The sequence below is a fragment of the Durio zibethinus genome, chromosome 3, assembly GCF_047325235.1.
Source record: "Durio zibethinus cultivar Kanyao isolate XHJ-2024 chromosome 3, ASM4732523v1, whole genome shotgun sequence".
NCBI classification, from domain to species: Eukaryota; Viridiplantae; Streptophyta; class Magnoliopsida; order Malvales; family Malvaceae; genus Durio; species Durio zibethinus.
In genome coordinates, this window is record NC_143164.1 from 7,555,266 (window position 1) to 7,580,155 (window position 24,890).

General features: G+C 30.2%; 1 protein-coding gene across 2 annotated transcripts; it reads right to left on the reverse strand.

The window, feature by feature from the left end:
* Nucleotides 1-18,619: 18,619 nt before the first annotated feature.
* LOC111298353 (proteasome subunit beta type-3-A) lies at nt 18,620-22,061 on the reverse strand. Of its 2 annotated transcripts, XM_022893102.2 has the most exons (7): nt 21,897-22,061; nt 21,606-21,787; nt 21,403-21,510; nt 20,863-20,952; nt 19,389-19,473; nt 19,045-19,139; nt 18,620-18,797 (listed from the first exon to the last, which is right to left on the reverse strand). In XM_022893102.2, exons 1-7 carry the CDS (start codon nt 21,900-21,902, stop codon nt 18,749-18,751), a joined length of 615 nt encoding a protein of 204 aa, XP_022748837.1. In that variant the 5' UTR covers nt 21,903-22,061; the 3' UTR covers nt 18,620-18,748. The 2 variants fall into 2 exon arrangements, with proteins under 2 accessions (XP_022748837.1, XP_022748840.1); XM_022893105.2 differs by lacking the exon at nt 21,897-22,061 and having other exon boundaries at nt 21,606-21,793.
* Nucleotides 22,062-24,890: the final 2,829 nt, after the last annotated feature.

Sequence of the window (24,890 nt, forward strand, 5' to 3'; positions counted from 1 at the left end):
AATACTCTTGATATTATTGGTATCAAGCATTCTATCTTATGCCTTGAATTGATCTTTTTTTCTTTTGACATGACAAAAAGAGGGAGAGAGTTTAGAGATATTTCTTCTTGTATACTTATAGCAATTGATATAGGAGCTTAAATATTTGGTATAAATAGTATAAACAAAAAGGAGGAGAAATGTTTTATAAATATATTTGTTAACGATGCCTTTTTGTGTTTATTTACTCATTAATATGCTCATGCCTTTTTGCTATGACAAGAAGGGGATGAAATATCAAATGGATAAATTTGCTTGTGCTTGACATGCATATGTTTGATTGTGCTTATATGATATATTTGACTAACATATGTTTGTTGAGTTGTGTTGGATTAAAATACATAAATTGAGGGGGAGTTTAGCCATGCATTGTTTAAGGGGGAGTTTTTCAAAATATTTTTCAAAATCTTAAATGTTTCAAAGAAAGTTTTTTCATCAAGCAAATTTATCTTTAAGTTTTATCATATAAAAAAGGGGAAGATTGTTACCCTTGAATTGATCCTTATTTTGAAATGATAAAACGTTAAGATAAATAAGCTTGATCAAGAATTTGAAAAAGATTTATTTAGTACATGTTCTTAAGTTTTATATTTTGATCCTTATTTTGAAATGACAAAACATTAAGATAAACCTTTCTTCGTTTCATATTTCTCAAACCAAATCTATCTTTAAAGATTATTTATTTGAGTTTAAACAAAATTCCAGTTGTTGTTTTTAAAGTGAACTGATTCACTTTGGACTTAATACAATTTTAATAATATTGGTTTTAAGAAATAAATTAACTTAAGAAAGTTATTTTATAAGAACAAAGTTTTCCAACATTGAAATTCTTTTATTTTTTTTGTATTAATTTACAAAGTTTTAACATTTAAATTTTATATGGTTGGAAAGCTCTTTGAGTCTACTTTCTAATGGATTAAACAAAATCTAAATCCAAATTTTCTAAGAAAAGATTTTGAATTTTTACTAGACACTCTGCAGTTGTTAGAAAAACTGCACAAGGGGTAACTTTGAAAATTCACTATAATTCGTACTTAATGAATTAGGTGATGAATTTTTATGGATAGAAAGCCCTTTAAGTTTAGTTTTTAAATCTTCAAACGGTTTGTGATTTGGATTTATATAACTCAAGATACGATCAAATTAGTTAGTAAAGTATAAAATAAAAGACAACCACCAAACCATTGACAAGATTGATCCCCTCATGTAAGACATCAATCGGGTCATGTTTTTTAAGCATGAAATGGCATAAAACTTGAACCAATTGAACCCCTCAAGGAAGGGATCGATTGGGTCTAGCAGAATCACACCAATGGCTATTTTTTCATGCTTTCAACGGCTATTTTCTTCTCCCAAACATCTCTAATGGCTACTCCTTCAATTTCTCTACAAATTGAGCACTCCAACACACCAAGAAGATTGATGAATCAAAAGAACAAGAGCCAACAAGTCATATTTTCATTCTTTCAAATAATCAAGAGTTTTTAGAGCTTCAAAGTCCATATCTTTGTATTTATTGTATCCAAATTATATTTGTTGTTCATTCATCATTTTCTTGTACTTAAACTTAGCAAACACTTAGCCTTATAAAGGTTGTTCTATTGTTTGTAAAATTACCTTTGATATACAAGGGTGGAAGAGAACAAGAGGTAAGGTGTCCTCTTGATATTGTAAGAGTAGAGGTTGCTATCTAAGCCTTGAGAAAAAGGTAGAGATTTAGTACAAGATAGCTTTGTATCTTGTAAGAATTTTTCTTCAATTAGTGGATTGAAGCCTTGGTATGGACAACCAAGAAAGAAGACGTAGGTGCCTTACGGAGAAGGATTGAATCTCTATAAATCATTGTGTTTGATTTCTTTTTTCCTATCTCCTTACAATTTATTGTTGTTTATATTTGATTTTAGGTTCATTAATTGTTATTATTTGTATTATATTTTCATCAAAAATGCTTATTGTTTTAATTTCCATTCAATTATATTGAAATCATTTGTTTGGGAAGAATTTGAAAAAATTTAATTTACCTCCCCTCTTGGATCACCATCTCATCTATAAAGCTAACAACCATGTACTGCTTACTTGTCTAAAAAATTTGATGTGTCATAACATATAGATCCATAAATCTACAGTTAGACTTAACAAATTGATGGAGTCACCACCATTTTTTTTTTAATTAGGTGTGATTGGCAACCTTGTGAATCTATCATCTTAAGGAGCTCTTAAGCTTGACTAAGAGTCCGTAAAAGAATAGGTTCGGGTCTACAAACCAGAACAGGGTTTGGGAGTTCGGTTACATGTGGAAAAGGTTATAACACTCCGACATGCCCATCCAAAGAATGGTATCAATTTATTTTAAATTTATTATAAAGTCTTGAGTCTAATGGTTTTAAATTTTTATGTTAAATATTGAAAATAATTTATAAGATTCTTTTATCAATCTGGTAGAACTCTTAAAAATATTTTATCACCTCAAAAGTATTCAAAGATCCCATTTGTTTCCTTGAAGGGGCACCGTCATCGAAAAAAAGTTTAATTATTATTTTTTTGTCGAAAATATATCTAATTATTCCACCATTTGGGCCAAATTAGAAATATTTTCTCCTTTTTAAGTTTCTAAATTTTTCACCATTTAGGTCAATTTAGAAATTCTCATTATTATTTTTTTTTTGGAAAGAACATAATATAACAATTATTTTTTTATTGAAATTTCATTTAAATTCTTCCACCATTTGGGACAAATTTAAAGAAATTTCTCACTTATAGATTTTTTAAGAATTTACCATTTGAAATTTTTAAGAATCCCATCATTGGATAATTATCAAAAATTTTCAATCAAAAATTTTATTTTTTTATTTTTTGGTTTTTTATTTTTATTTTTTATTTTTTTGAAAAATAAATATTTATTATTGTTATTGAAACTTCATCTAAATTATTTCACCATTTGAGATAAATCTAGATAAAATTTCTCACATCGAAATTTTATAAAAATTTGTCATTTGAAATTTCTATAAATTCCATTATTGGATAATTAATATTTATTCCTAAAATTTATTATTTATTATTTTACCTTTTTATTTTTATTAAATTCAATTATGCAAAAATATTAAAGAAAAAAAACAAACACAAAAATAAATTTAAAAATACCAAAAAAAATAAAAAAGACAAAATGTCTCAATTTGGAACTTGGCGCAGCTTGGCTCCAAACACGTGAAGCGGCTCGAAGGCGCGGCTCGGCTCAGTAGCTAGATTCGACTGGGACGCAAGTCACTGGACCAGGTTTCAATCGGGTCAGATTGCCCATTGACAAAACGTACGGATCCTAGATTCTTTTAACTCCAAAATGACGTCGTTTCACAATAGTATAAAAGGCAAATATTTTCATTTTTTCCTTCAGATTTCCCCTCCCCTTTCTCTCTTCTCTTCTTTCTTCTCTCTCTTCTTTCTTTACACCCAGAAATCTGGTTGAATATTTCACCTAAAGCTGGGAAACAACGACGAAAACTGGAAAATATGGCCAAAAAATATGAATCTCACTAGAAAAGTTCGCCCGAATATGGAATTTTCAAAAAAAAAAAAAGAAAAAAAAGCCCAAAATTTAAAAAAAAAACTCCTAAAAATCCTAAGAGTACTCCTGCTCTTCTAAACACCTCATTTTTTTTTGCTTCTATTTTCCCCCTTATGTGTGCTTTTGATCAATAGGTATTTATAGGGATCAATCACAGAGTTTTTGATTAATCCGAAATCTTTTTTTATTAGGTTTTTGGATTATCAGATTGAATCTATCCTATGCTGGTTAAATTCACCTATGACTCTACCAGCCTTATTCACGGCAGAATTAATTCTTATTTTTTATTATTTTTAATTATTCTGATCTTTATCATTATCTTCTGATATCAATTAAAAATTAATCAAAAACAGATAAAATCTAAAAAAACAAAAATAAAATAAAATAAAATAAATAACATAATAAATAAATAACTATTTAATTAAACACAATCCTTGGGCTTAACTGGCCCCATTGGGTTGGCCTAATTGATCCGAGCCTGGACCAAATTGAGTATATACAGTTGCCTCTCTTTGCGCATTTTTTGTGCAATAGGAATAATGCAAAAACGTAGACACCTTGCTTTTGCTAACACATTCACTTTTTAATCAGACATCCAAACTTGCCAAATGACCTAAAACTCTTCTAAGTAGAAGTTTATAATTTTTAGAGAATAAACAAAGCTCCTCAAAACAGAGGCTCAACGACTTTTGAAAAACAAACAAAGCTCCTCTAATCAGAAGCTCAACGACTTTAGAAAAAATAAACAAAGCTTTTCTAATTAAAGGCTCAACGACTTTGAAAAAATAAACAAAGCTCCTCTAATCAGAGGTTCAACGAAAAAATAACCAAAACTCCTCTAATCAGAGGCTCAGCGACTTTAGAAAAATAAATAAGCTCCTCGATAATCACATCCAAAGGAGTCATAGATTATGTTTGAAGGAATTTTAGGAAATTATGCCCGGAGGTCTTACAAATCATTCCTAATACTAAGAAATATCCTTTTTCAAAAATTAGAATCTTACTTCATAAGCTTCTTCTCAAACGAGAATTTAAAACTCTTACATCGAAAAGTCTTCACGTTTATTTTCTCAATGTGGGATCCTGAAATATCCCTGCTTTTTAAACTTATGCATTAGATCTTCTCCCATACAGCACATGCTATGCACTAGACATTTAGAAATGCAATGCATGCTAACAAATGCTAGTTAATTAATTTCCATTTAATTGTGGTACTCAAGTTTCTCAAGCTTTTTTCTTCGACTTCGAACCCTTTAATCTTCAAAGACCAAATCAACGTAACTCTCAATCATCTCTCTCATTTAATTCTCATATTCTCTTTACATAAAATCTCTTTTCAAATTCAATGTCCTTATCAATAACTAAACATTTCAAATTTACCTTTATCACTCTCAACCTTTCTAATGTAGTGTAGAAATTTTTCATGCTATTATTCATTTATCAATCATTATTTTAATTTGAAAAAGTAAGAACACATTCACACATTTTTTCCATTGTAAGGTATTAAAGAGAAAAGAATAGGAATGGCTAGAAAATAATCAACAAAAAGAGAAACACAAAGAATAAAGTGGAATATCTTTTATTAGCAAAAATGATAGCAAACTTTAGACAATGGGAAAAAAAAGAATTACAAAAATGGGTATGGGGAGACAATGCACAAAAATAAACAATCGAACAATCATGATAACATATCTTGAAGTCCTTTTCAAAAAATTCAACCACCCAATACACTTAACAACTTAGAGCCTCTTATAACATGCTAGCCTCTTTGCCAATGAATTTTTAGATTTGATGCTGTATTCTCTTTATCTAAGCTATCTTTTCAGGTTTTCAACTTAAATAAACCTCTTTCTGACTCAAACCACCTTTTTGGAGTTTTTTACCTAAGTCCTTTTTTTCATCTTTTTTTTATTTTTTTTTTATGTTTTTAAGTGTAGTACTTCTTCATAGCATCAGAATTTATAGGATGAGGCAAATCATTTTCATTCATTTTAGCTAACATCAATGTTGTTCCTGAGAAAACTCGTTTCATAATATATGGCCTTTCCAAATTCGAAGTCCACTTTTCTCTATTATCATGCTGATTTGAGAGAATTTTTTTCAAGACCAATTTTTCTTCCCGAAAATAACGAGATCGAACCTTTTTATCATGAGCCCTCATCATTCTTCTTTGATATAGTTGACCATGGCACAATGTTGTCAATCTCTTTTCTTTAATGAAATTCAACTGTTCATAGTGCTCTTGAATCCATTCAGTCTCTTCTAGTTCAACTTTCTTTAAAACCTTTAAAGATGAGATTTTTACTTTCACTGGTAATACAGCTTCCATCCTATAAACCAAAGAACATAGGGTCACTCCAATAAAGGTGCGCACTAACGTCCAATAAGCATGCAACGTAAATGGTAACTTCTCATGTCAATCTTTATAAGTCTTAGTCATTTTTTCAAGAATTTTTTTTATATTCTTGTTTGCCGCCTTAACTATCCCATTCATTTTTGGACGGTATGGCATGAATTATGATGCTTGATCTTATACTAAGCATATATTTTTTATATCATCTTACTGTTCAGATTTTTGGTATTATCTAAAATGATTTTTTCTAGAAGTTCATATCTATAAATGATCTCTCTTTTTATAAACTTGCAGACCACAGATCGTATTACATTTCTAAATAGTGTTGCCTTCACCTAATTTATGAAGTAATATATATATCATCACGAAAATAAACCTATGCCCATTAGAAGTCTTTGAGGTAATAGGACCAATGATGTCCATGCTTCACATCGAGAATGGTCAAGATGGTGCCAAAACATGTAATGCATATGGTAAAGCATAGATTTGGCATTTATGACATTTTCAAGTGTAGTCAATGCAATCGCTTTCCATCATCAACTAATAGTACCCAGCTCTCATGATCTGTCTTACTATTATATATCCATTGGCATATGCACCACGTATTCCGTCATGCACTTTTTTAATGATTTTCTTTGCTTCGGCCTTATTTACACATCTCGGCAATACTTGATCATAACTTTTTTTGTACAAAACATTCTCATCCAAAAAGAAGCTCATGGCTAGCCTTCAGATGACCCTTTTATCATTCTCTATTGCCTGGATGGGGTATTATTGGTTCTTAATATATTGCAAGATATCATAATACTAAGGTTTTCGATCTTTTTCCTCTTCTACATTGGAACAGTGAGCTGGCATATCCTTGACATCTAACTTAATGTGTTGAATGTCAATATTATCATTAATTCAGATCATTGTAGCCAGAGTAACCAATGCATCAACAATCAAATTCTCTTCTTGAGGTAAATGATCAAATTGGACACTTTAAACTGCCTGATTAACTCCAGAATATACTTATGACATGGAATGAATTTCAAATCTCTCATCTTCCATTCTCTTTTTAATTGATATATAACTAAAGTTGAGTCTTCAAACACTTTTAATGCTTTAATTTTTCTATCTATAGCAGCTTGTAAACCCATGACACATGCCTCATATTCAGCGATGTTATTTATGTAATTGAAATTCAACCTTGCTGTTATAAGGTAGTATTATTCTTCAGAAGAAATCAAGATTACTCCAATCCCATGTCCTAAGGCATTAGCAGCTTCATCAAAATATATTTTTCAACACTTCTCTTCATGTTTTTCCTTTTCTAATTGAAAAATAGTCATCAGATCTTCATCAGAAAACTTTAATCTCATTGGTTTATAATTTTCGGTAGCATGATCTATGAGAAACTCGACTATAGCACTCTTTTTTACTATCTTTCAACTTACATATATGATATCATACTCTAAGAGCATTACTTGCTATCTTGTAATTCTTCCAAATAAAGAGGACTTTTTAAATATGTATTTAATTAGATCCAATTTTGCTATAAACCAAGTTGTGTGATAAAGCATGTATTGTTTGAGTCTTTTGGCAGTCCAAGCTAATGCATAATATATTTTTTCCAAACAATAATACTTGGACTCATATTCTATGAATTTTTTACTCAGATAATAAATAGCTCTCTTTTTTTGGGTATAATCATCTTGCTGCCTTAGTAGATATCCCATTGAATTCTCGCACACCGTTAAGTATAAAATTAAGGGTCTTTCTAAAATAAGCGGCACCAATACTTGACGGTTTGATAAGTATTACTTAATTTTATCAAAAGCCATTTGACACTCTTCATTCCATTCTCTAGTATTATTCTTATAGAGAAGCTTAAAAATGAGATCACATTTATAGGTAAGCTGAGATATGAATCGCGATATGTAGTTTAATCTCCCCATAAAACCTCAAACTTCTTTTGGTGTACTCGAAGGTGATAAATTTTGAATGACTCGTATTTTATCTGGATCGACTTCAATCCCTCTTTCACTGATCATAAAACCTAGCAACTTCCCTGATTTTGCCCCGAAAGTGCACTTAGATGGGTTTAACTTGAGTTAAAATTTTCTCAACATCTTAAATAGCTTTTTGAGGTTTGTGATATGATCTTCATTTTCTTAAAATTTTACTATCATATCATCCACATACACCTCAATCTCTTTGTGTATCATGTCATGAAAGAGTATCACCATGGCTCTTTGATATGTTATCTCAGCATTCTTTAACCCAAAGGGCATGATCTTGTAGCAAAAGTTTTCCCACATGATACCCTGAGAACCCATCTATAAAAGAGAACATTGAATGCTTAGCCGTGTAGTCCACCAGTGTGTCAATATGAGGCAAACAAAAGTTATCCTTTAAACTAGCCCTATTCAAATCATAATAGTCTACACATATTCGTACATTTTCATTTTTCTTAGAAACTGGTACTATGTTGGCTACCCACTCTAGACACTTGGTCGCTTGTAAAAAACCTACATCAAACTGTTTCTTCACCTCTTCTTTGATCTTTAATAGCATTTTAAGCTTCATCTGCCTCAGTTTCTGTTGGATTAGCTTACACTCTGGCTTTAAAGGTAGTTTGTGTTCTACTATCTCCGTACATATCTTGGTAAGATCAAGCAAACACATTTACGAACTCTCAAAGTAGATTTTTCAAACATTACCTATCTTTTGATGAAAGTGAAGTACCAATTTTAACCTTTTTCTTATTCTCCTCATCTTTTAGATTCACCAAGTCAATTATCTCCTAATGAGGCTTAATTGGCTTACTTTCTTGCTCAATCAATCTCATTAGGTTCGAAAGAATAACATATTCTTCATAATCATCTTTGTTATCAAGCATATTAGTGTTAATCAATTTTTTTAAAATTAACCTCTTGATCGTTATCATGATTAGCTTTCTGTTCATTTAAAGACCTAAAATTGTATGAAATGGGATATGTTGGTAAAATGTGTTTAGAAAAATAAAGAAATGGCAATAATGAAGGCACAAGAAAAAATGAATGAAAATGCATCATTCCTAATCTTTATTAAAATAATAAAAGATATATGACCCAAACAAGAAAGATCACTCTAATGCCTTTGGCAATAGCTATTGGGATGTACAATTATATTGAATTAGTCTCAAGGGTAAAAGGCATTTCAATGAGACTCCAATTGTTCAGCTCATAATCTGGGGGATAAGGGCAGACCCACCTTTTTCGTTCAAACTCCTTTTCATCTTCAATGGCATGGATGGACAATTGAATGAATGCCTCTTTCATACTTTGTTTCAAATCTCTTTTTGTAGTTGGGTACATGAACCCTCCAGGTCTGAAGGTCCCATACAAGTGTGGGATGATCATTAATCTTACTATTTTACCTGTTTGTCTTCTCCTGACCTTCCATTCTTTTGCTTCATAGCCTAGGCCTAGCCTTTCACTGTTGTCCATCATTGTTGGGGGCTCTTTTATCCCTTGTGAGTTTTTACCCAGTCTACTCCAGGACATCAGCCTTTATTAATGATCTAGCTCATCATTATTTTTGAAAATTATTGGTTTTTAGGCCATTCCCTCATAAAATTGACTAGTTTGAAGGACCAGTAAGAACACTTTACTGCTTTTTCAATAGCTTCCACATATGAAGCATTCAAGGGTTAGGTCACTAGCAAGTCCTCCTCCTCAAATATCACTACCAATTGACCTTTTACATTAAACTTAATCTTTTGATGTAGGGTAGATGGAATAACACCTACCATGTGAATCCATGGCCTTCTCAACAAAAAGTTATAAAATGGAGAGATATTCATCACTTGAAATTTTATATTGAACCCTAATTTACAAGGGTATCTCTATATCTTTCAAAATTTTTCACCTGGTCTCATCAAAAACTCGGACAACCATTTGGGTATATTTCATATGGGAATAATCAATAAGTAGCCTTGCCAAAGTTGATATAGGTATGCATTGATAGCGGAGCCATTATCAATAAAAATTTTGGCTATAATATGGCTTTTGCACTTGACCATGATATGCAGAGCCTTGGCGCTTCCTCTTCCATCTGAAAGAATCTCATTATCACTAAATGATATATAATTTGGCATGACCAGGTTTCCAACTAAATGGTTTACCTACTTGACAAACATATTATATGCCATATACGCCTAGTTCAACACCTTTAGCAAGGTATTTCAGTGTGGTTCTGAGTTTAATAGCAATGATAATAATGAGATTCGTGCTGGCATCTTGTTCAACTGTTCAACCACTGAGTATTCGCTATGTTTTACTAGCTTTAAAAATTCATAAACTTCTTTTTTTTACATTGGTTTTTGGCCTTCCTCTTCAAGTACCACATTCAAATCATTCCGTTTCTCTCCCACCTTGGTTTTCTCTCTTCTAGCCCTTTTTAATATTTCTAGAATGTAGCATCTTCCACTTTAGGTGATACCTTTTACACTAGTTATATTGGCAGTATCAATCTTAGAGGTATTCTTCTATTGCCCTTAAACTATTGTATCGTGATCATATTTCTAGGGTATAGCTTTGTCATCCTTATATGGGAATGAAGTTGAAACTTTAAAAGTTACTGACCTAGGAATGAATTTGTCTATGACTAACTTTGGCTTGTTCCCACAGTGAATTGTTACCGACTTTGAAAATAGTTTTGCTGACCTTTCAGTAATAGATACCTCAGTACTCTTTGAGACCTTTCCCTTTTCATAGAGTTTCATCTGGTATGAATCTATGAATTTTTGTACCTCCTAACAAAACTGCTCATAAGTTTCAATAGAGTGACCAATTATCCCACTATGATATTTATAACTTATACTTGCTACATATGTTTTATGATAACTGTGCAAATTTACTGGTTGTATCATGTCAGCTTTCCACAAAGCATCAAATAATTGATTGAGAGGCCTTAATATCTGTCACTTTTTTTTTAGATGATGCTCTTGTTTCTCACTCGGAGCATTCACATTGTGATTAGGTAAAGGATTGCCACTAACGTTTGGTATAGTTACCTCTCTTGTATGAAAATTAATCATTCCATCCTTGATTAACCATTACATTTTATGCTTTAAAATAGTGTAATTCTCGATAGAATGACCTGTAATTCCATAGTGATAGTCAAAATAGGCTGTAGGATCATACCACTTAAGGTAAGGTGGCTTGAGTGGCTCTAGTCAGCTAGGAACTATCAGATGATTATTCTAAAGCTCATGATATAACTCTGTATAGGTCATGAGAATTGGATCAAATACAAGCTTTTCGCGAGTAGTTCGTTGCTCCTTTGAACCACTCATTAGGCTAGCCAAACGAGTTTGAGGTTTTGAAAGAGGTTGAAAATTAGGTATTTTGAGGTCTGAAAGAAGATTGATATGTTTGGGGTAAGATGGCTGTGGGAATGGTTGGTATGGGTAAGGAGAAGCATTATTCACAATAGGAAAATATGAAGTGTACCCTTATGAAAAAGGTTGATAACCTCTGAATTGTTACCTATCAAAGCTCATAGCTTGAGTTTCAGTCTCTTTTTTCTTTGAGGCTCTTTTAGTTGATGTCTTTTCTCCTTTTAACTTACCATTCTTGATGGTATTCTTGATGATTTCACCTGATATTACCATGTTGACAAAATTTTTTGTTACATTTCCTATCATTTTTCATAATAAAGAGATTTTAGAGTACTAACAAACAACACTTTAGTTTTTTTTTTAGTTAGAGGAGGTTACACTTGAGAAGCTATATCTCTCTACCTCTGGGCATATTTCTTAAAGGATTCATTTACTTTTTTTTTATATTCTGTAAAGATAAACGATCAAGAGCTAAGTCTATGATATGTCGGTATTGACTAATAAAGTCATGAGCCATATCACTTCAAGTACAGATGAGGATTCTATCCAACTGGATATACCACCTAACAGCAGAGCTGATGAGGCTATCTTAAAATATGTGTATCAGTAGCTTTTCATTATGGGTATGGGCTATTATTTTTCGATAGTACATGGTAATATGAGTTTTTAGGTATTTCGTACCATCATATTTTTCAAATTTCAAAACTTTGAATTTCGACGGTATTATAACATCTAGGACTAGATAAAGCCCAACAGCATCTATAGAGCTATAAAAGCTAATTCCTTCCAGAGCCCATAACCTCTCTTCCAACTACTAATTTTTTAGTCTTCTAACGATTTAATCGTTTTTGCTTTTTCTCTCTTTTTTTCTTTCAAATAATCTAAATCAAGAACTTACATTGGTTCTACTGCCTTTTTAATAAAAACATGATTCACATAGCTATAGTAATGCCTTAGATTTGAAGCTGATGGTATTTTAGGGTATATAGGATATGTAAACTATTATAGCAGTATATCTTATGTGGACTGGGCTTGTTGTGGACCAAACCTGAGAGGATATAGAAGGTCAGCCACTTCTTATGATGGAGGGCTCTATTGGCTTGTGTTCTCTTCTATTCTTTTTCCCTTATTTAACTTGTTGGGAGCATCCAAAATCTTACTCAACTCATTTTCAAGCTTTTCTTGTGCCTTTTTTATCTTTCAAGTCAATGAGAGTTTTTTTTCTCTATTTGTTTAGTTTTGGCTCTTGTGTTATATCGATGGGCTGGGTTTTTACTGGATAAAACTATCCTTAAACCTTAAGTGTCATAATTATATGATTATTAGAAATTATATGCACTATGATTAATATGCAAATGCATGAATGGGATATACTAATATTTGTCACATCATCATTATTGATAAAAGAATCTCAATTTGAAATAAAATTTTAAAAGTAAATCTTAATAAAGCCATAACGGTATCTCAAAATCTTAAGCATCATTATTTCTAATGTTTTTTTATAAATTTTTTAGCTTGCTGGTAATGATTTTGTGTCTCATCTAGGAAATCGAGCAATTACTGCCCATGAGCTCCCACTGGTTGCACCATAGCCTTCAAATTTTCCATTTTTTCTTTTATTTCTGATGCCTTATCTATAACAACACATAGCTGATTGAACAAGTGCCTTAGATGCATTTGTTTTTCTGTACACATGTCCTTTCATAACTCACTCTATTTAGCTTGTTTCTTATATTCATTAGACAAGGTCTCTACTTGTGCTATGCATCGATCCACTATTTCTTATAGCATTTCATTATGTCTGTGTGCCCTAACAGTGGCCCTTTGTCTTTTTTCCACCTTCACTTTTAGTAATTCATTTTCTTTTAATAGTTAAGCAAGCTCAGGCGTGACTGATGAATGTGTCATGTCCAGATCATTGAATAAGGCTTTTCATTTATCTTTTTGCTCTGTGAGGCTTTGGATTTCTTATTCTTGAAGCTTCAAGCTTTCTTCTATTTCCAGCTTCAATCGTTTATTTTCTTATTTTAGCTCATCTTTCTCAGCTTGGAGTTTCTTTTTAGTCATCTTCACTTTGAGCCAAGAGTTTTGAGGGATTAACTTGGAAGACTGGTTGTCTAATTGCTCTCGAGGAAGCACAATGTCCTTAACCCTCCTTACATGTCACATAATATATTATGGGGCGACATCATAGGTGAACCTTCATTGGTCAACTCAGATGATTTGTTTCCATGTTTTTTTAATCTTTTCAATTTTTCCATATGCCTCTTTCTCAGTGAAAGAGATTTTCACTGGTTAAGTCCATGGGTTTATGGAACAAATTGTTCACATTCGGATTGTCTTTTCACCAAAGTTGAGGTATAAGTAACAACACCCCATAGGCCCAATAGAAACAACCAAGGCTTATTCCCACAACTATACAATATTGTGTCATGATGCATCAAAAAAGCTCTCCAAATTATCCCTTGGCTATCAAGGGCTTGAAAGTAGAAAATCCATTCTTCCTTTGACTTTACTTTAGGCCATGTGCTATAACAAAACTCCTTGATTGAAATGCTAAAATACAGGTACGATTTATGAAACTAGCTTTCTTCACACTCAATGTGACTTTTTATCCATACATAGAGCAATTGTGAACATCCATTAAATCGACCTTTACCATTTCTACGACAAAAGTTCAAAAAGCGAATGGTTTCTGCTAAAATGGTTGAAACTGCATTTACTTTGTATGTTAATTGATCAACAAAGTTTATCACTACAACATCAACATACCCAATGACTTTTGGGAAGATCATTAGTCCATATAGAGCTATAGCCATTGTCACTAACCCCTAATCATCATCCAGATGCCACTGGATGAAATCTTACAAAAAACTCTATGGGATAACCTTACTTTCACCTTTTGTCTTGACACATGCATCAACTTGAGGTAGGCTAAGTCCAAGCATTTGCACCAACTTTTTACGATAGCCTACCTTATTTGACCAATAGATCTTGTCCGAATTTGATAAATTAAATTGAAGTAAGACCATATATTCTTCAATTGTGGGTATCATGTCTACTTCATTGAAGATGAAACACCTATAAAAAGGATCCCAAAACTGGATGATGGCTCTAATTAGATTATTTTCCACATTCACTTGGAGCAGTGATGATATGTCTCCATATTTGTTCTTAAATGCCTTTTACCTTGCTCTACTTATGCATTCCAAATATTACTTAAGTTAGTCAAGTCATTTTGTTGGAGGTCGAGATGAATTTTCTTAGGCAATGATGAGATAAAACCCTCAGGCAAGCAATCAGCCTATCTTCTTTAACTTTTTTCTGACTTAATTTTCAATTGATGAGCAGATTCATGACAAGTTGATGCAGACCTTGATTGCATTTGGCTTTCCATAAATATAGGTGTGAGATCTGATTTAACAATAACTGATATGTGGTAAATATTTTCTAAATGAGAATAATGCAAATGATAATGTTAAAACATGAACATGAAAATGATGCATAAAATGATATGATATGAAAATGATGTAGATGCAGATGCACAAAATCAAATAAACAAAGGTTAGATAAGCAATATACAAGTTGTTCCTTCTTGTGTCCTAGTTTTGGGTTACATTTATCATAGGTAAGAAGGGCTCTATCTTAAGGCTGACTTCTTAATAGTGGACTATATGCAAGGTTAGGTGATTTTGACCACTAAAGGTTCTCAAACTATTGCTTACATTATCGTCCATTATAGACCAGTAAGGCAGTCCTATTCTCACCCATCATAGGCTACCAACGAAAATGATTCAATTTGAGTGGGAGTATTTTCGCTAACAATTACGGAGATTATCATCTCAGGAAAGCGTAAGTACTTTACTCTCTCCTAAGAGGGATGAAACTCAGGTATAGACCTCATGTAATGTAAATGCATGTGATAGTGTCTGTGAAGGAACATATAGGTTTCATGCCCTCAAAATCAAATAAGAAACAAAAAAAAAGAAAAATGTTAGTAAACAAATAATTTACAATTTAAAACTATCAGATCAAAGGATAAATTTAAAAGTTTATGGTTTGACTCTCTATGGCAATCCCCAATAGAATCGCCAAATTGTCATAATCCATAAATCTATAACTAGACTTAATAAATTGATAGAATCACCACCAATTTTTTTTAACTAGGTGTGATTGGTCACCTTATGAATCTATCCTCTTAAGGAGCTCTTAAGCTTGACTAAGAGTCCCTAAAAGAATAGGTTTGGGTCTACAAATCAGAACATGGTTTGAGAGTTTGATTACTTGTGAAGAAGGTTATAGCACCCATACATGCTCATCCAAAGGATGGTACCATTTTATTTTAAATTTATCCTAAAGTCTTGAATCTAATGGTCTTAAATTATTATGTTAAATATTGAAAATAATTTATAAGATTCTTCTATCAATCTGATAGAACTCTTAAAAATATTTTCTCACCTCAAGAGTATTCAAAGATCTCATTTATTTTCTTAAAAAGACCCCGTCATCGAAAAATGTTTAATTATTTTTTTTATCAAAAATATATATAATTATTCTACCATTTGGGCCAAATTAGAAATATTTTCTCCTTTTTTAATTTATAAATTTTTCACCATTTAAGCCTATTTAGAAATTCTCTTTATTTATTTTTTTTAAAAAGAAAATAATATGACAATTTTTTTTTTTTGGAATTTCATTTAAATTCTTCCACCATTTGGGACAAATTTAAAGAAATTTCTCATCTAGAGATTTTTTAAGAATTTACCATTTAAAATTTTTAAGAATCCCATCCTTGGATAATTATCAAATATTTTCAATCAAAATTTTTATTTTTTTTATTTTTTGGTTTTATTTTTTTATTTTTTTATTTTGTTGGAAAATAAATATTTATTATTATTATTGAAACTTCATCTAAATTATTCCACAATTTAGGATAAATTTAGACAAAATTTTTCACCTATGAATTTTATAAAAATTTACCATTTGAGATTTTTATAAATTCTATCATTGGATAATTAATATTTATTCCCAAATTTTATTATTTATTATGTTACCTTTTTATTTTTATTAAATTCAATCATGAAAAATACTAAAGAAAAAAAAAACAAACACAAAAATAAATTTAAAAATACCAAAAAAAGACGAAACAGCTCCATTGGAAACTTGGCGCTGCCCGGCTCCAGGCACATGAAGCAGCTCGAAGGCGCGGCTCGATATGTGGCTTGACTCCACTCAGCAGCTAGGTTCGATTGGGACGCAAGTCACTGGACCGGATTGCGATTGGGTCGGATCACCCACTAGCAAAATGCATGGATCCTGGATTCTTTTAACTCCCAAACGATATCATTTTACGATGGTATAAAAGGCAAATATTTTCAGTTTTCCCTTTAGATTTCCCTTCCCCTTTCTCTCTTCTCTTCCTTCTTCTTTCTTTTACTTTTCTATACGTAGAAATTCTGTTGAATATTTCATCGAAAACTAGGAAACAATGTCAAAAACTGAAAAAACATGGCCAGAAAATATGAATTTCGTCGAAAAAGTTTGCCCAAATCTGGAATTTCAAGAAAATTTTCAGAAAAAAAACACCAAAAGTTCTTTAAAAAATTTCTAAAAATCCTAAGACTGCTCATACTCTTCTAAACACCCTTTTTTTTTTTTTTGCTTCTATTTTTTCCCCTCTGTGTCCTCATTACTTTTGATCAATAGATATTTATAGGGATTAATTACAGAGTTTGTGACTAATCCGAATTCTTTTTTTATTAGGTTTCTGGATTATCATATTGAATCTATCCTATGCTAGTTAAATCCACCTATGACTTTACCAGCCTTATTCACGGTAGGATTCATTCTTATTTTTTATTATTTTTAATTATTTTGATCTTTATCATTATCTCTTAAAACTAATAGAAAATTAATCAAAAACAAATAAAATCTAAAAAAAAAAAAACAAAAATAAAATAAATAACTATTTAGTTAAAACTCAATCTTTAAGTTTAACTGATCCTATTGAACCGGCTCAATTGATTCAGGTCTAGATTAAATTGGATGTCTACATACAATATAAACAGCTTTTATCATCATATTCTTCACTTGTATCAAACTTACAATCCCTTACTCTTCTACGTCGTTGATTTACCCTCTTACTCTTTTCAAGTTTATAGCACATAAGAAAGTGCAACAAAATTCCCAAAACGAGAACCAGCTTGCAATGCATCCCCGTACCATTGTGCAGCGACCCATTTTGTGTAACAGATAAAAAAGAATAGAATTGTACATCATTGAAGAAACAATTGACTAAAATTCTAAAGAATTTTTTTTTTTTTTTTTAGTCTAGAGATATAAAATTCTAAAATCTGGCTAGCTGGGCCTAAATCCTATCCGAACTTACCAATGTACGACAGAACCAACACCATGATCAACTTCAGTAGATTGGCAGTGCACAAATTCTCTATATAACAGATAAAATCCCATGTTGATCGAAACAAAGGGGAAATTAATTTAACTTCCTAAAACCAAGATTACTCTACTCAAAACAAAAGTTGGATTTTTTAGGAGGCTGAACCATAGTGTTAGTAATGTTGTTTATCAAATACAAGGCAGAAACCAAAAGGATTTTACCTGCAGGACTTTCCAGCAAGAAATTGGAGTGAAGAGCCAAAAAGTTTGCCAATGGCGTCTGTGAAGCCTGAGAAAAATGAACTGATTACATTGCCCAAAATCAAATCCGTTCCCTTGGTATGGAAGGCACACTATATCTTCCTAGTTCTAATTAACTCCTGCATTGGAATACAAGTAAGATCCAACAACAACATAAGGTTAAAGAACATGATCAATGCTAAAATAGAAATCGAGTGTCCATTGACATTAATCTAACAAATGTATTTGTCTTGGCCTTCTAGTTGTATGGGTTTCGGGCTAAAAGAGAAAGGAGAAGAAAATGAAGAGATTAATAATAGATTGTTACCATGATCCAATCAAACATCAACTTTAAACGTCCAATTACTCGTCGACGGATCTAGTGTTAGAAGCCTCAGACTTTGGAACAGTATTTTCTTTTTTTTATTTTCTCCCTTAAATTTGTTTATATAATGATAAAAAAAATAATAAATTACATCAATTAAAAAATTTATATCTTATCTCTAAAAAATATATTTGTCGGTTTTAAGATGAAAAAAACAAAACCGTTCATCCATCAAAAATATGGGAGAGGAGCACCCAAGCCCAACCCATTTCATCCAACATAATGTATGCATCAGATCTAAGAAGTCAACAGGAAAAACAAATTGAACTCATCACGTGCACCGGAATTCCACCATGCTGCCAATAATGTATAAAACTTGGTCTATCAAATTTTTCAGAATTTATCAGATTACATCAGATTTGAGCACTTGCGAATGACAAATAAACTGAACACTTTGGCTGCACTTTAATCCATCCTTCCCTTCAAGATTCTTTCCTTTACTTCAGTAGGTGTGCTGCAAAATGAATATATCAAATACGTTACAATGGCACCAATTATCACAGCTGCAAATATTTAAGGTTTTTAGCCATCCAGAGATATCATCATTCGACAAACAACCAAATACTGCATTCTCTATAGGAGAAAGGGAAGGATCTCGAGGGTTATAAACAACCAGATTCTCTTGGGCAAACGTATAACAAATATGACCCTAGGAAATGCCAGCAAGAGAATATATATGAAAGACATTTGGAAATGCTTACACAACATAGACATGTCCTCCCCAACCACTCAGACAGTCACGATCTACTGATGAAAGGAGAGCTTGGGAAACAGTTTCAAACAATTCTTCAGGTTCCTAAATAAGAAGAAAACAATGAGTCAATAAAGTATGAATTGTATTCCTGGCATGAATAATTTATAGCTAACAACCATAATACTTTTTAACTATGACCCAGTAAACTGTAACCTGACTACTCCAAAAATGGGCACTTAGCTTTTAGGTTACAAGAACATAAGGAAAGGAATTTTAAACTTCTTAAAAGGGTTCATCACTAATGTTAATCTGTTTTAATTTGAGCATAGGAAAATAAATAAAATGACAAACCATGTCCTCCTTGAACATTGACTCACAGGCACCATAAAGGGACTCAGAGGCAGTGCCAGCTACAACAAAATCTTTTGCAAGCTCCCTGCATTTAAAAGAAAGAAAACATAACAACCAAAATATTGTCAGCATTTGCTTCAAGAGGCTTTCAGTAACCAAAACAAAGAATTTGAAGAATCATTCAACCCATAAGATTTAAAATAGTATTGCCAGGCAATAATCCAACTCTTTGGTACCAAATATAGACAAACACAATATGCGAGGTAATCATATGATAAAAATTGTATGACTACACTAACAGGCATTTAATAGTAAAATCTGAGAGAGAGAGAGAGAGATGACAAGGAAATGACACAAGATAAATTGTGATACCATCCAGAATTCCTTCGATGTTAAAAAATCATGCCAGATATTATCCTTTTAAAATTTTGATGGCATCACAAGTAAATTGCAAAGACTGATATAAATGCTACCTGTATCCAAAACTTAAGTCACAACTACTAAATAACTTCGATATTTCTTCTGCTTGTTAAGTTATTGCTATTTCAGGAAGGGTAACCGCACCTGTCCTCCAATTCTAGCAATTTCAAAGTCAGAAAAAGAGAAGAGGGTAACAGCTATCCATGAATACATGGTGGTCTGTAAAAGTTAAACCCAATAGCTATTCCATTTTAAAGAGCCATTGACCACCAAGCTTTCAGAATTTTTCTTTTTAATGCAATCAATATGAATATATACATTTTATGTTTCCTTGAAAACCAAAGAAACACACAACGTTTTTAAGATTTATATTTCTTAAAGGTATTCACATCAATATATATAAAAGAAAAAAGAAAATGTTATATAGAAGGAAATTAACCATATAGAGTTGGTGGCTAGGGATGTTTTCTTCCGATTTATCATGCATGAAAGAAGATGAAGTAAAAAATGCAAAGGGGGTGTTGCTCTTAATTTTGCTAACATCATGCAATTATTTTTTGAGATCCCAAGACCCTAGTTTGTCAAGCATCAAGGATCATGCTTGTAATGAGTTGTCAATGACAAAGTTGGAACAATAATGGGATTCTTTTATTGATCAGTACCAAATTACTGGTTTTGAACAATTGAAGGTTATTTTACTAAAAAGTGCTCAAATTTCTGGTTTTGGAATAATAGTGGGTGGATTCTTTTACTAAACAGTTTTAGAGTTTCTGGTTTTCTCTCTTAGATGTCACAGGTCTCTAGGAAATCTGCTATCATAAAGTAAAAGTTCTTCTCTCTTCAGCTCTTGATTAAGATATGAAACAAAGTTTTGAACAGCAGAGCTTATATTTACCAAAGGAAAAGGTACGCACATTTATTTTACAAGAACCAGCTTCTTGGTTAGGTAAACACTACAGCATAAGTATAAAAAAAAAAAAAGAATATTCTAGGCAACTAAGACAACTTCCAGCTTTTTTGTTTCAAAAATTACAAGAGAATGAAATCAACTTACTTGGCTCCAATGGAATCCATGGTGCAAATGAAGGGCTTGTCTTCATCTCCCAATCCAGCAATTACCGGTTGGCAGAAGTATGGACCAAACCTGAAATTATGAAAATGGCAGCCAAAGAATATATTTGATGCTGAGTTTCTTATCATAAGATAAGTGGGTCATTTCCCTTCAATGACATATGTAAGGCTTTTTCCTTGACATGAACATCATGAATTTATCCTCCCCGAACTTCATATATTTAAAAAGAAAGATCTTTATTCAAAAGCACTATATAGCAAAAACAAATCTCATTTTACCACTTCTAGACTACTCCTACTATCTTAATCACCGCTATCCTTAAGAAATCAATTTCTCTCATGGTACTTTTTCTAATCCTAATGCGGAACTAATCAAGAGTTAGTATTTGGCAGCATAAAACAAAACTAAAGCTCTCCATTTCTTCCATTAATTTTAAAAGCTAAGCTCAATTGTTTAAAAAGAAAAATCTAAGTAATTAATTAAACTAAGCCAAAAGTGAGTAATTGGGGATTTTGAACAAACCTTTTCTCGTAAAGAAGAGCAGAAACAAGGTTAGCAAAAGTCTCGGGTTTCATGTCCCTCTCTTCTCTTAGTTGATACAACTTGTGCCGAAAGACGAGCCTTTGATACCTTCAATTTAAAAAAAAAAAAAAAAAAAACCCAAATATTAGGATAAAACGTATAATATTTTTTTGGGGAAAAAAGTTAAGGGAAGAAAAGGGTACAAGGTTTGAGCATCGGTAGCAAGGCCAGAGAGACCGAAAAAGAGGCGGTCGTGGATTTTAGAAATCCTCTGAAAATCGGTGGCGATTGTTTGGAGTTGAACTCCGAGTCTCCGATCGCTTGCGATGGCGAAGCAGTTCTTGCCTACCATGGCTACTAGGGCACTCCCATTGTACTCGAAGATCTGCATCATTATCCACCCAAAAAAAAAAAAAATCTTTTACTAAGCTTCGAAGAATTAGGGTTTCAAAAATGAAAAGAAAAAAGAGAATTAGAAAAGAAAAATGACGTACCGACATCGGAGAAGTTAGGGTTTTCGTAATTTAAATTAATTCCGCGAGAAACTGATTTTGTTTTAGCAAAAATAAGTTTAAAAGGGGAAGAAGAAGACTGTAATATGGCTTGGAGGTCACTCCAGCTTCCAGAGCTCCGAGCTCTGCACTTCTGGTTTTTAAAAGAAATAAATAAAAAAAATAAAAGTTATAAAAAGGCTGAATTTAATGGGCTGGTTCAGTTGCCGGCAAATGGGCTGAATTTAATGGACTAGCTTATTACGAGGATATTACACTTTTTCCTATAAAAATTTAGAGGAAGAAAAATTAGCTAATTTATATTGAATTTATAAATAATTTATTTTAAGGGTAAAATATTAAATTTTTATTAATTTAATTAACTTTTGTTGACAAAATATTAACTTTTTATCCCTCTCTTCAGCCTACCTAATAAAAATGTTGGATCTTTCTATTTGTTTTCTTGATTTCTAGACTTTACTATTGAATCAAGTTTGCTGATCAGACCAAATCAGTTCCCTAACAAACATATTTGGTTATAAAGTCAAAAGTTCACATGAATCTAATCACCAAATTTAGTTCACATTAACACCTAAACCCTATTAAGTGATTTTCTTTACAAATAGGGTTAAATATTACCTTTGAATTATATACTTTTTTTAATTTGGTATATAAAATAATAAAATTATCAAATTAATACTTCAACTTTCATTTCGTTATTATCTTGATATCTCGAATTAACGCTGTTAATTTTTAATGCTAACATGACATAAATATCTAATAAAATATTAATATATCCTAAAAAACTCAATCAACGTCGTATCACTAATATTATATCAATATAAAAAGTTTTTAAAAAAATTTTTAAAAATTCTAAAAAAAAATTTCAAAAGTTCTAAAAAAATTTAAAATTTCTAATAATTATCCAAAAATTAAAAAATAAGAAATATTTTTAAAATTTATGAAAATTATGATATTTTCAAATTCAAAAATATGAAAAATTAATAAAAAAAATCTAAAAAGTTCAAAATTTGAAAATTTTAATAAAAATTATATATTTTTTAAATTTTTTAAAAAATACAAAAACTTAAAAAACTAAAATTTTAAAAAAAATCTAAATTTTTTGAAAATATTTGAAAGTTAAATATATATATGTGTATATAAATTATTGAAAGAATATGAAATTTTTAAAAAAATTTTGAAAATTTTTAAAAACTTTTGAAAATGTAAATAATTTAAAATTTTTGAAACATTTTAAAATTTTTATAAGATTATGAAAATAAAACATTTTAAAATTTCATAAAAATTAAAAAAAATGCAAAAAAAAATTTTGAAAATTTTAAAAAAATATAAAAATATATATTGTAGGATTAAAAAATGAAAAAATTTCTAAATCTTTAAAATTTTTGTTACAAGTTTTAAAAACTTTTTAGATTATTTTCAATAATTTTAGACTTTTTTATTTTAAATATTTTTAAGATTTGTGATTTTTTTTTAAGTTTATGAAAATTTTATTTTTATTAAAATTTTCATTTTGTTGAATTTTTTTATATTTTTGAAATATTTTGGCTTTTTTTTTTACAAATTTGAAATTTTTTGAATTTTTTAAATTTCCTTAATTTTTTTATTTTTCAAAATATTTCAAATTTGTAATTTTTTATAAGTTTTAAAATATTTTAGATTTTTTAAAAAAAATTCAAAATTTTTAAAAAATTTTGAATATTTTAAAATTTTTAAAAAAATTTTTAGAATTTTTAAAATTATTTCTTTTAATGCTGGAGTGGCATTGATAATGTAGTACTAACTACATTTTTTTTTTTACATATATTAGTATTTTATTAGACGTTAATGCCATGTCAATAAGTTGACTAATAACTTTAGTTTTACGTAGTAAAGTAAATGATGGAATGAAAGTTAGAATATCAAACTATAAATTTTTTTTTAAAATACTAAACTAACAAAATTTGTATAATTCAAGAACCATTTTTATATTTAACCCTTATAAATAAGTGGATATATCATTTTCATTTACTTTAAAACAACAAAGCATGTATTATTGTCATAGCTATTCATATACTTTTGAATGGTTTGACAACTTAATTAAGTCAACTCATTTGGAATGCAAAAGAAAAACTAATCAGAGTTTTTTTTTTTATGTAAATTTTTATTTAAATGAAAGTTTAAATTAAAAACCAAGATCAATAAATTGATAAAATTTACAATTTGGTTTTTGTATTTTTCACTATTGATTTTGTACCCAAATATTTATACCTTTTTATTATTGATTTCGTATTTGAAGCAGTTTAGGTCTTTTAAAAAAAAGTTTATCAAGTATTAGAATTTAAATTTTAAATTTGATAAATAATAATTTTTAAAGATAATTTGTTAGTCTTGAATTGATCCTTATTTTGAAATAACAAAACATTAAATTAAATAGGTTGATTGAGATTTTGAAAAAGGTTTATCTAATACATATTCTTAAATTTTATTATTTTTATACTAAATAAATAATATGTTTTTCAAAGTGTAAACAAACTTTTCTTTGTTTTCGTATTTCTCAAATCAAAACTATTTTTAAATATTATTTATTTGAGCTTAAATGAAAGTCTAATTGTTGTTTTTAAAATAAACTTATTTATCTTGGTCTCTATAAAATTTTGATAATATTAGTTTTAAGAAATAGATTAACTTAATAAAGTTGTTTTGTAATAATAAAGTTTTTTTGTAAGAATAAAGTTTTCCAACATTTAACTTATTTTATTTTTTTATTTTAATTCACAAAGTTTTAATATTTAAATTTTATATGGTTGAAAAGCTATTTGAGTCTATTTTCTAATTGATCAAACAAAATTCAAATTCAAATTTAAAAAAAAATTTTAATTTTTACTAAAGACTATACAGTTATTTAAAAACTACACAATGGATAGTTTTAAAAATTCACTATAATTTTTTTTACATTGAATTAGATGATAAATTTTATATGAATAGAAAACTCCT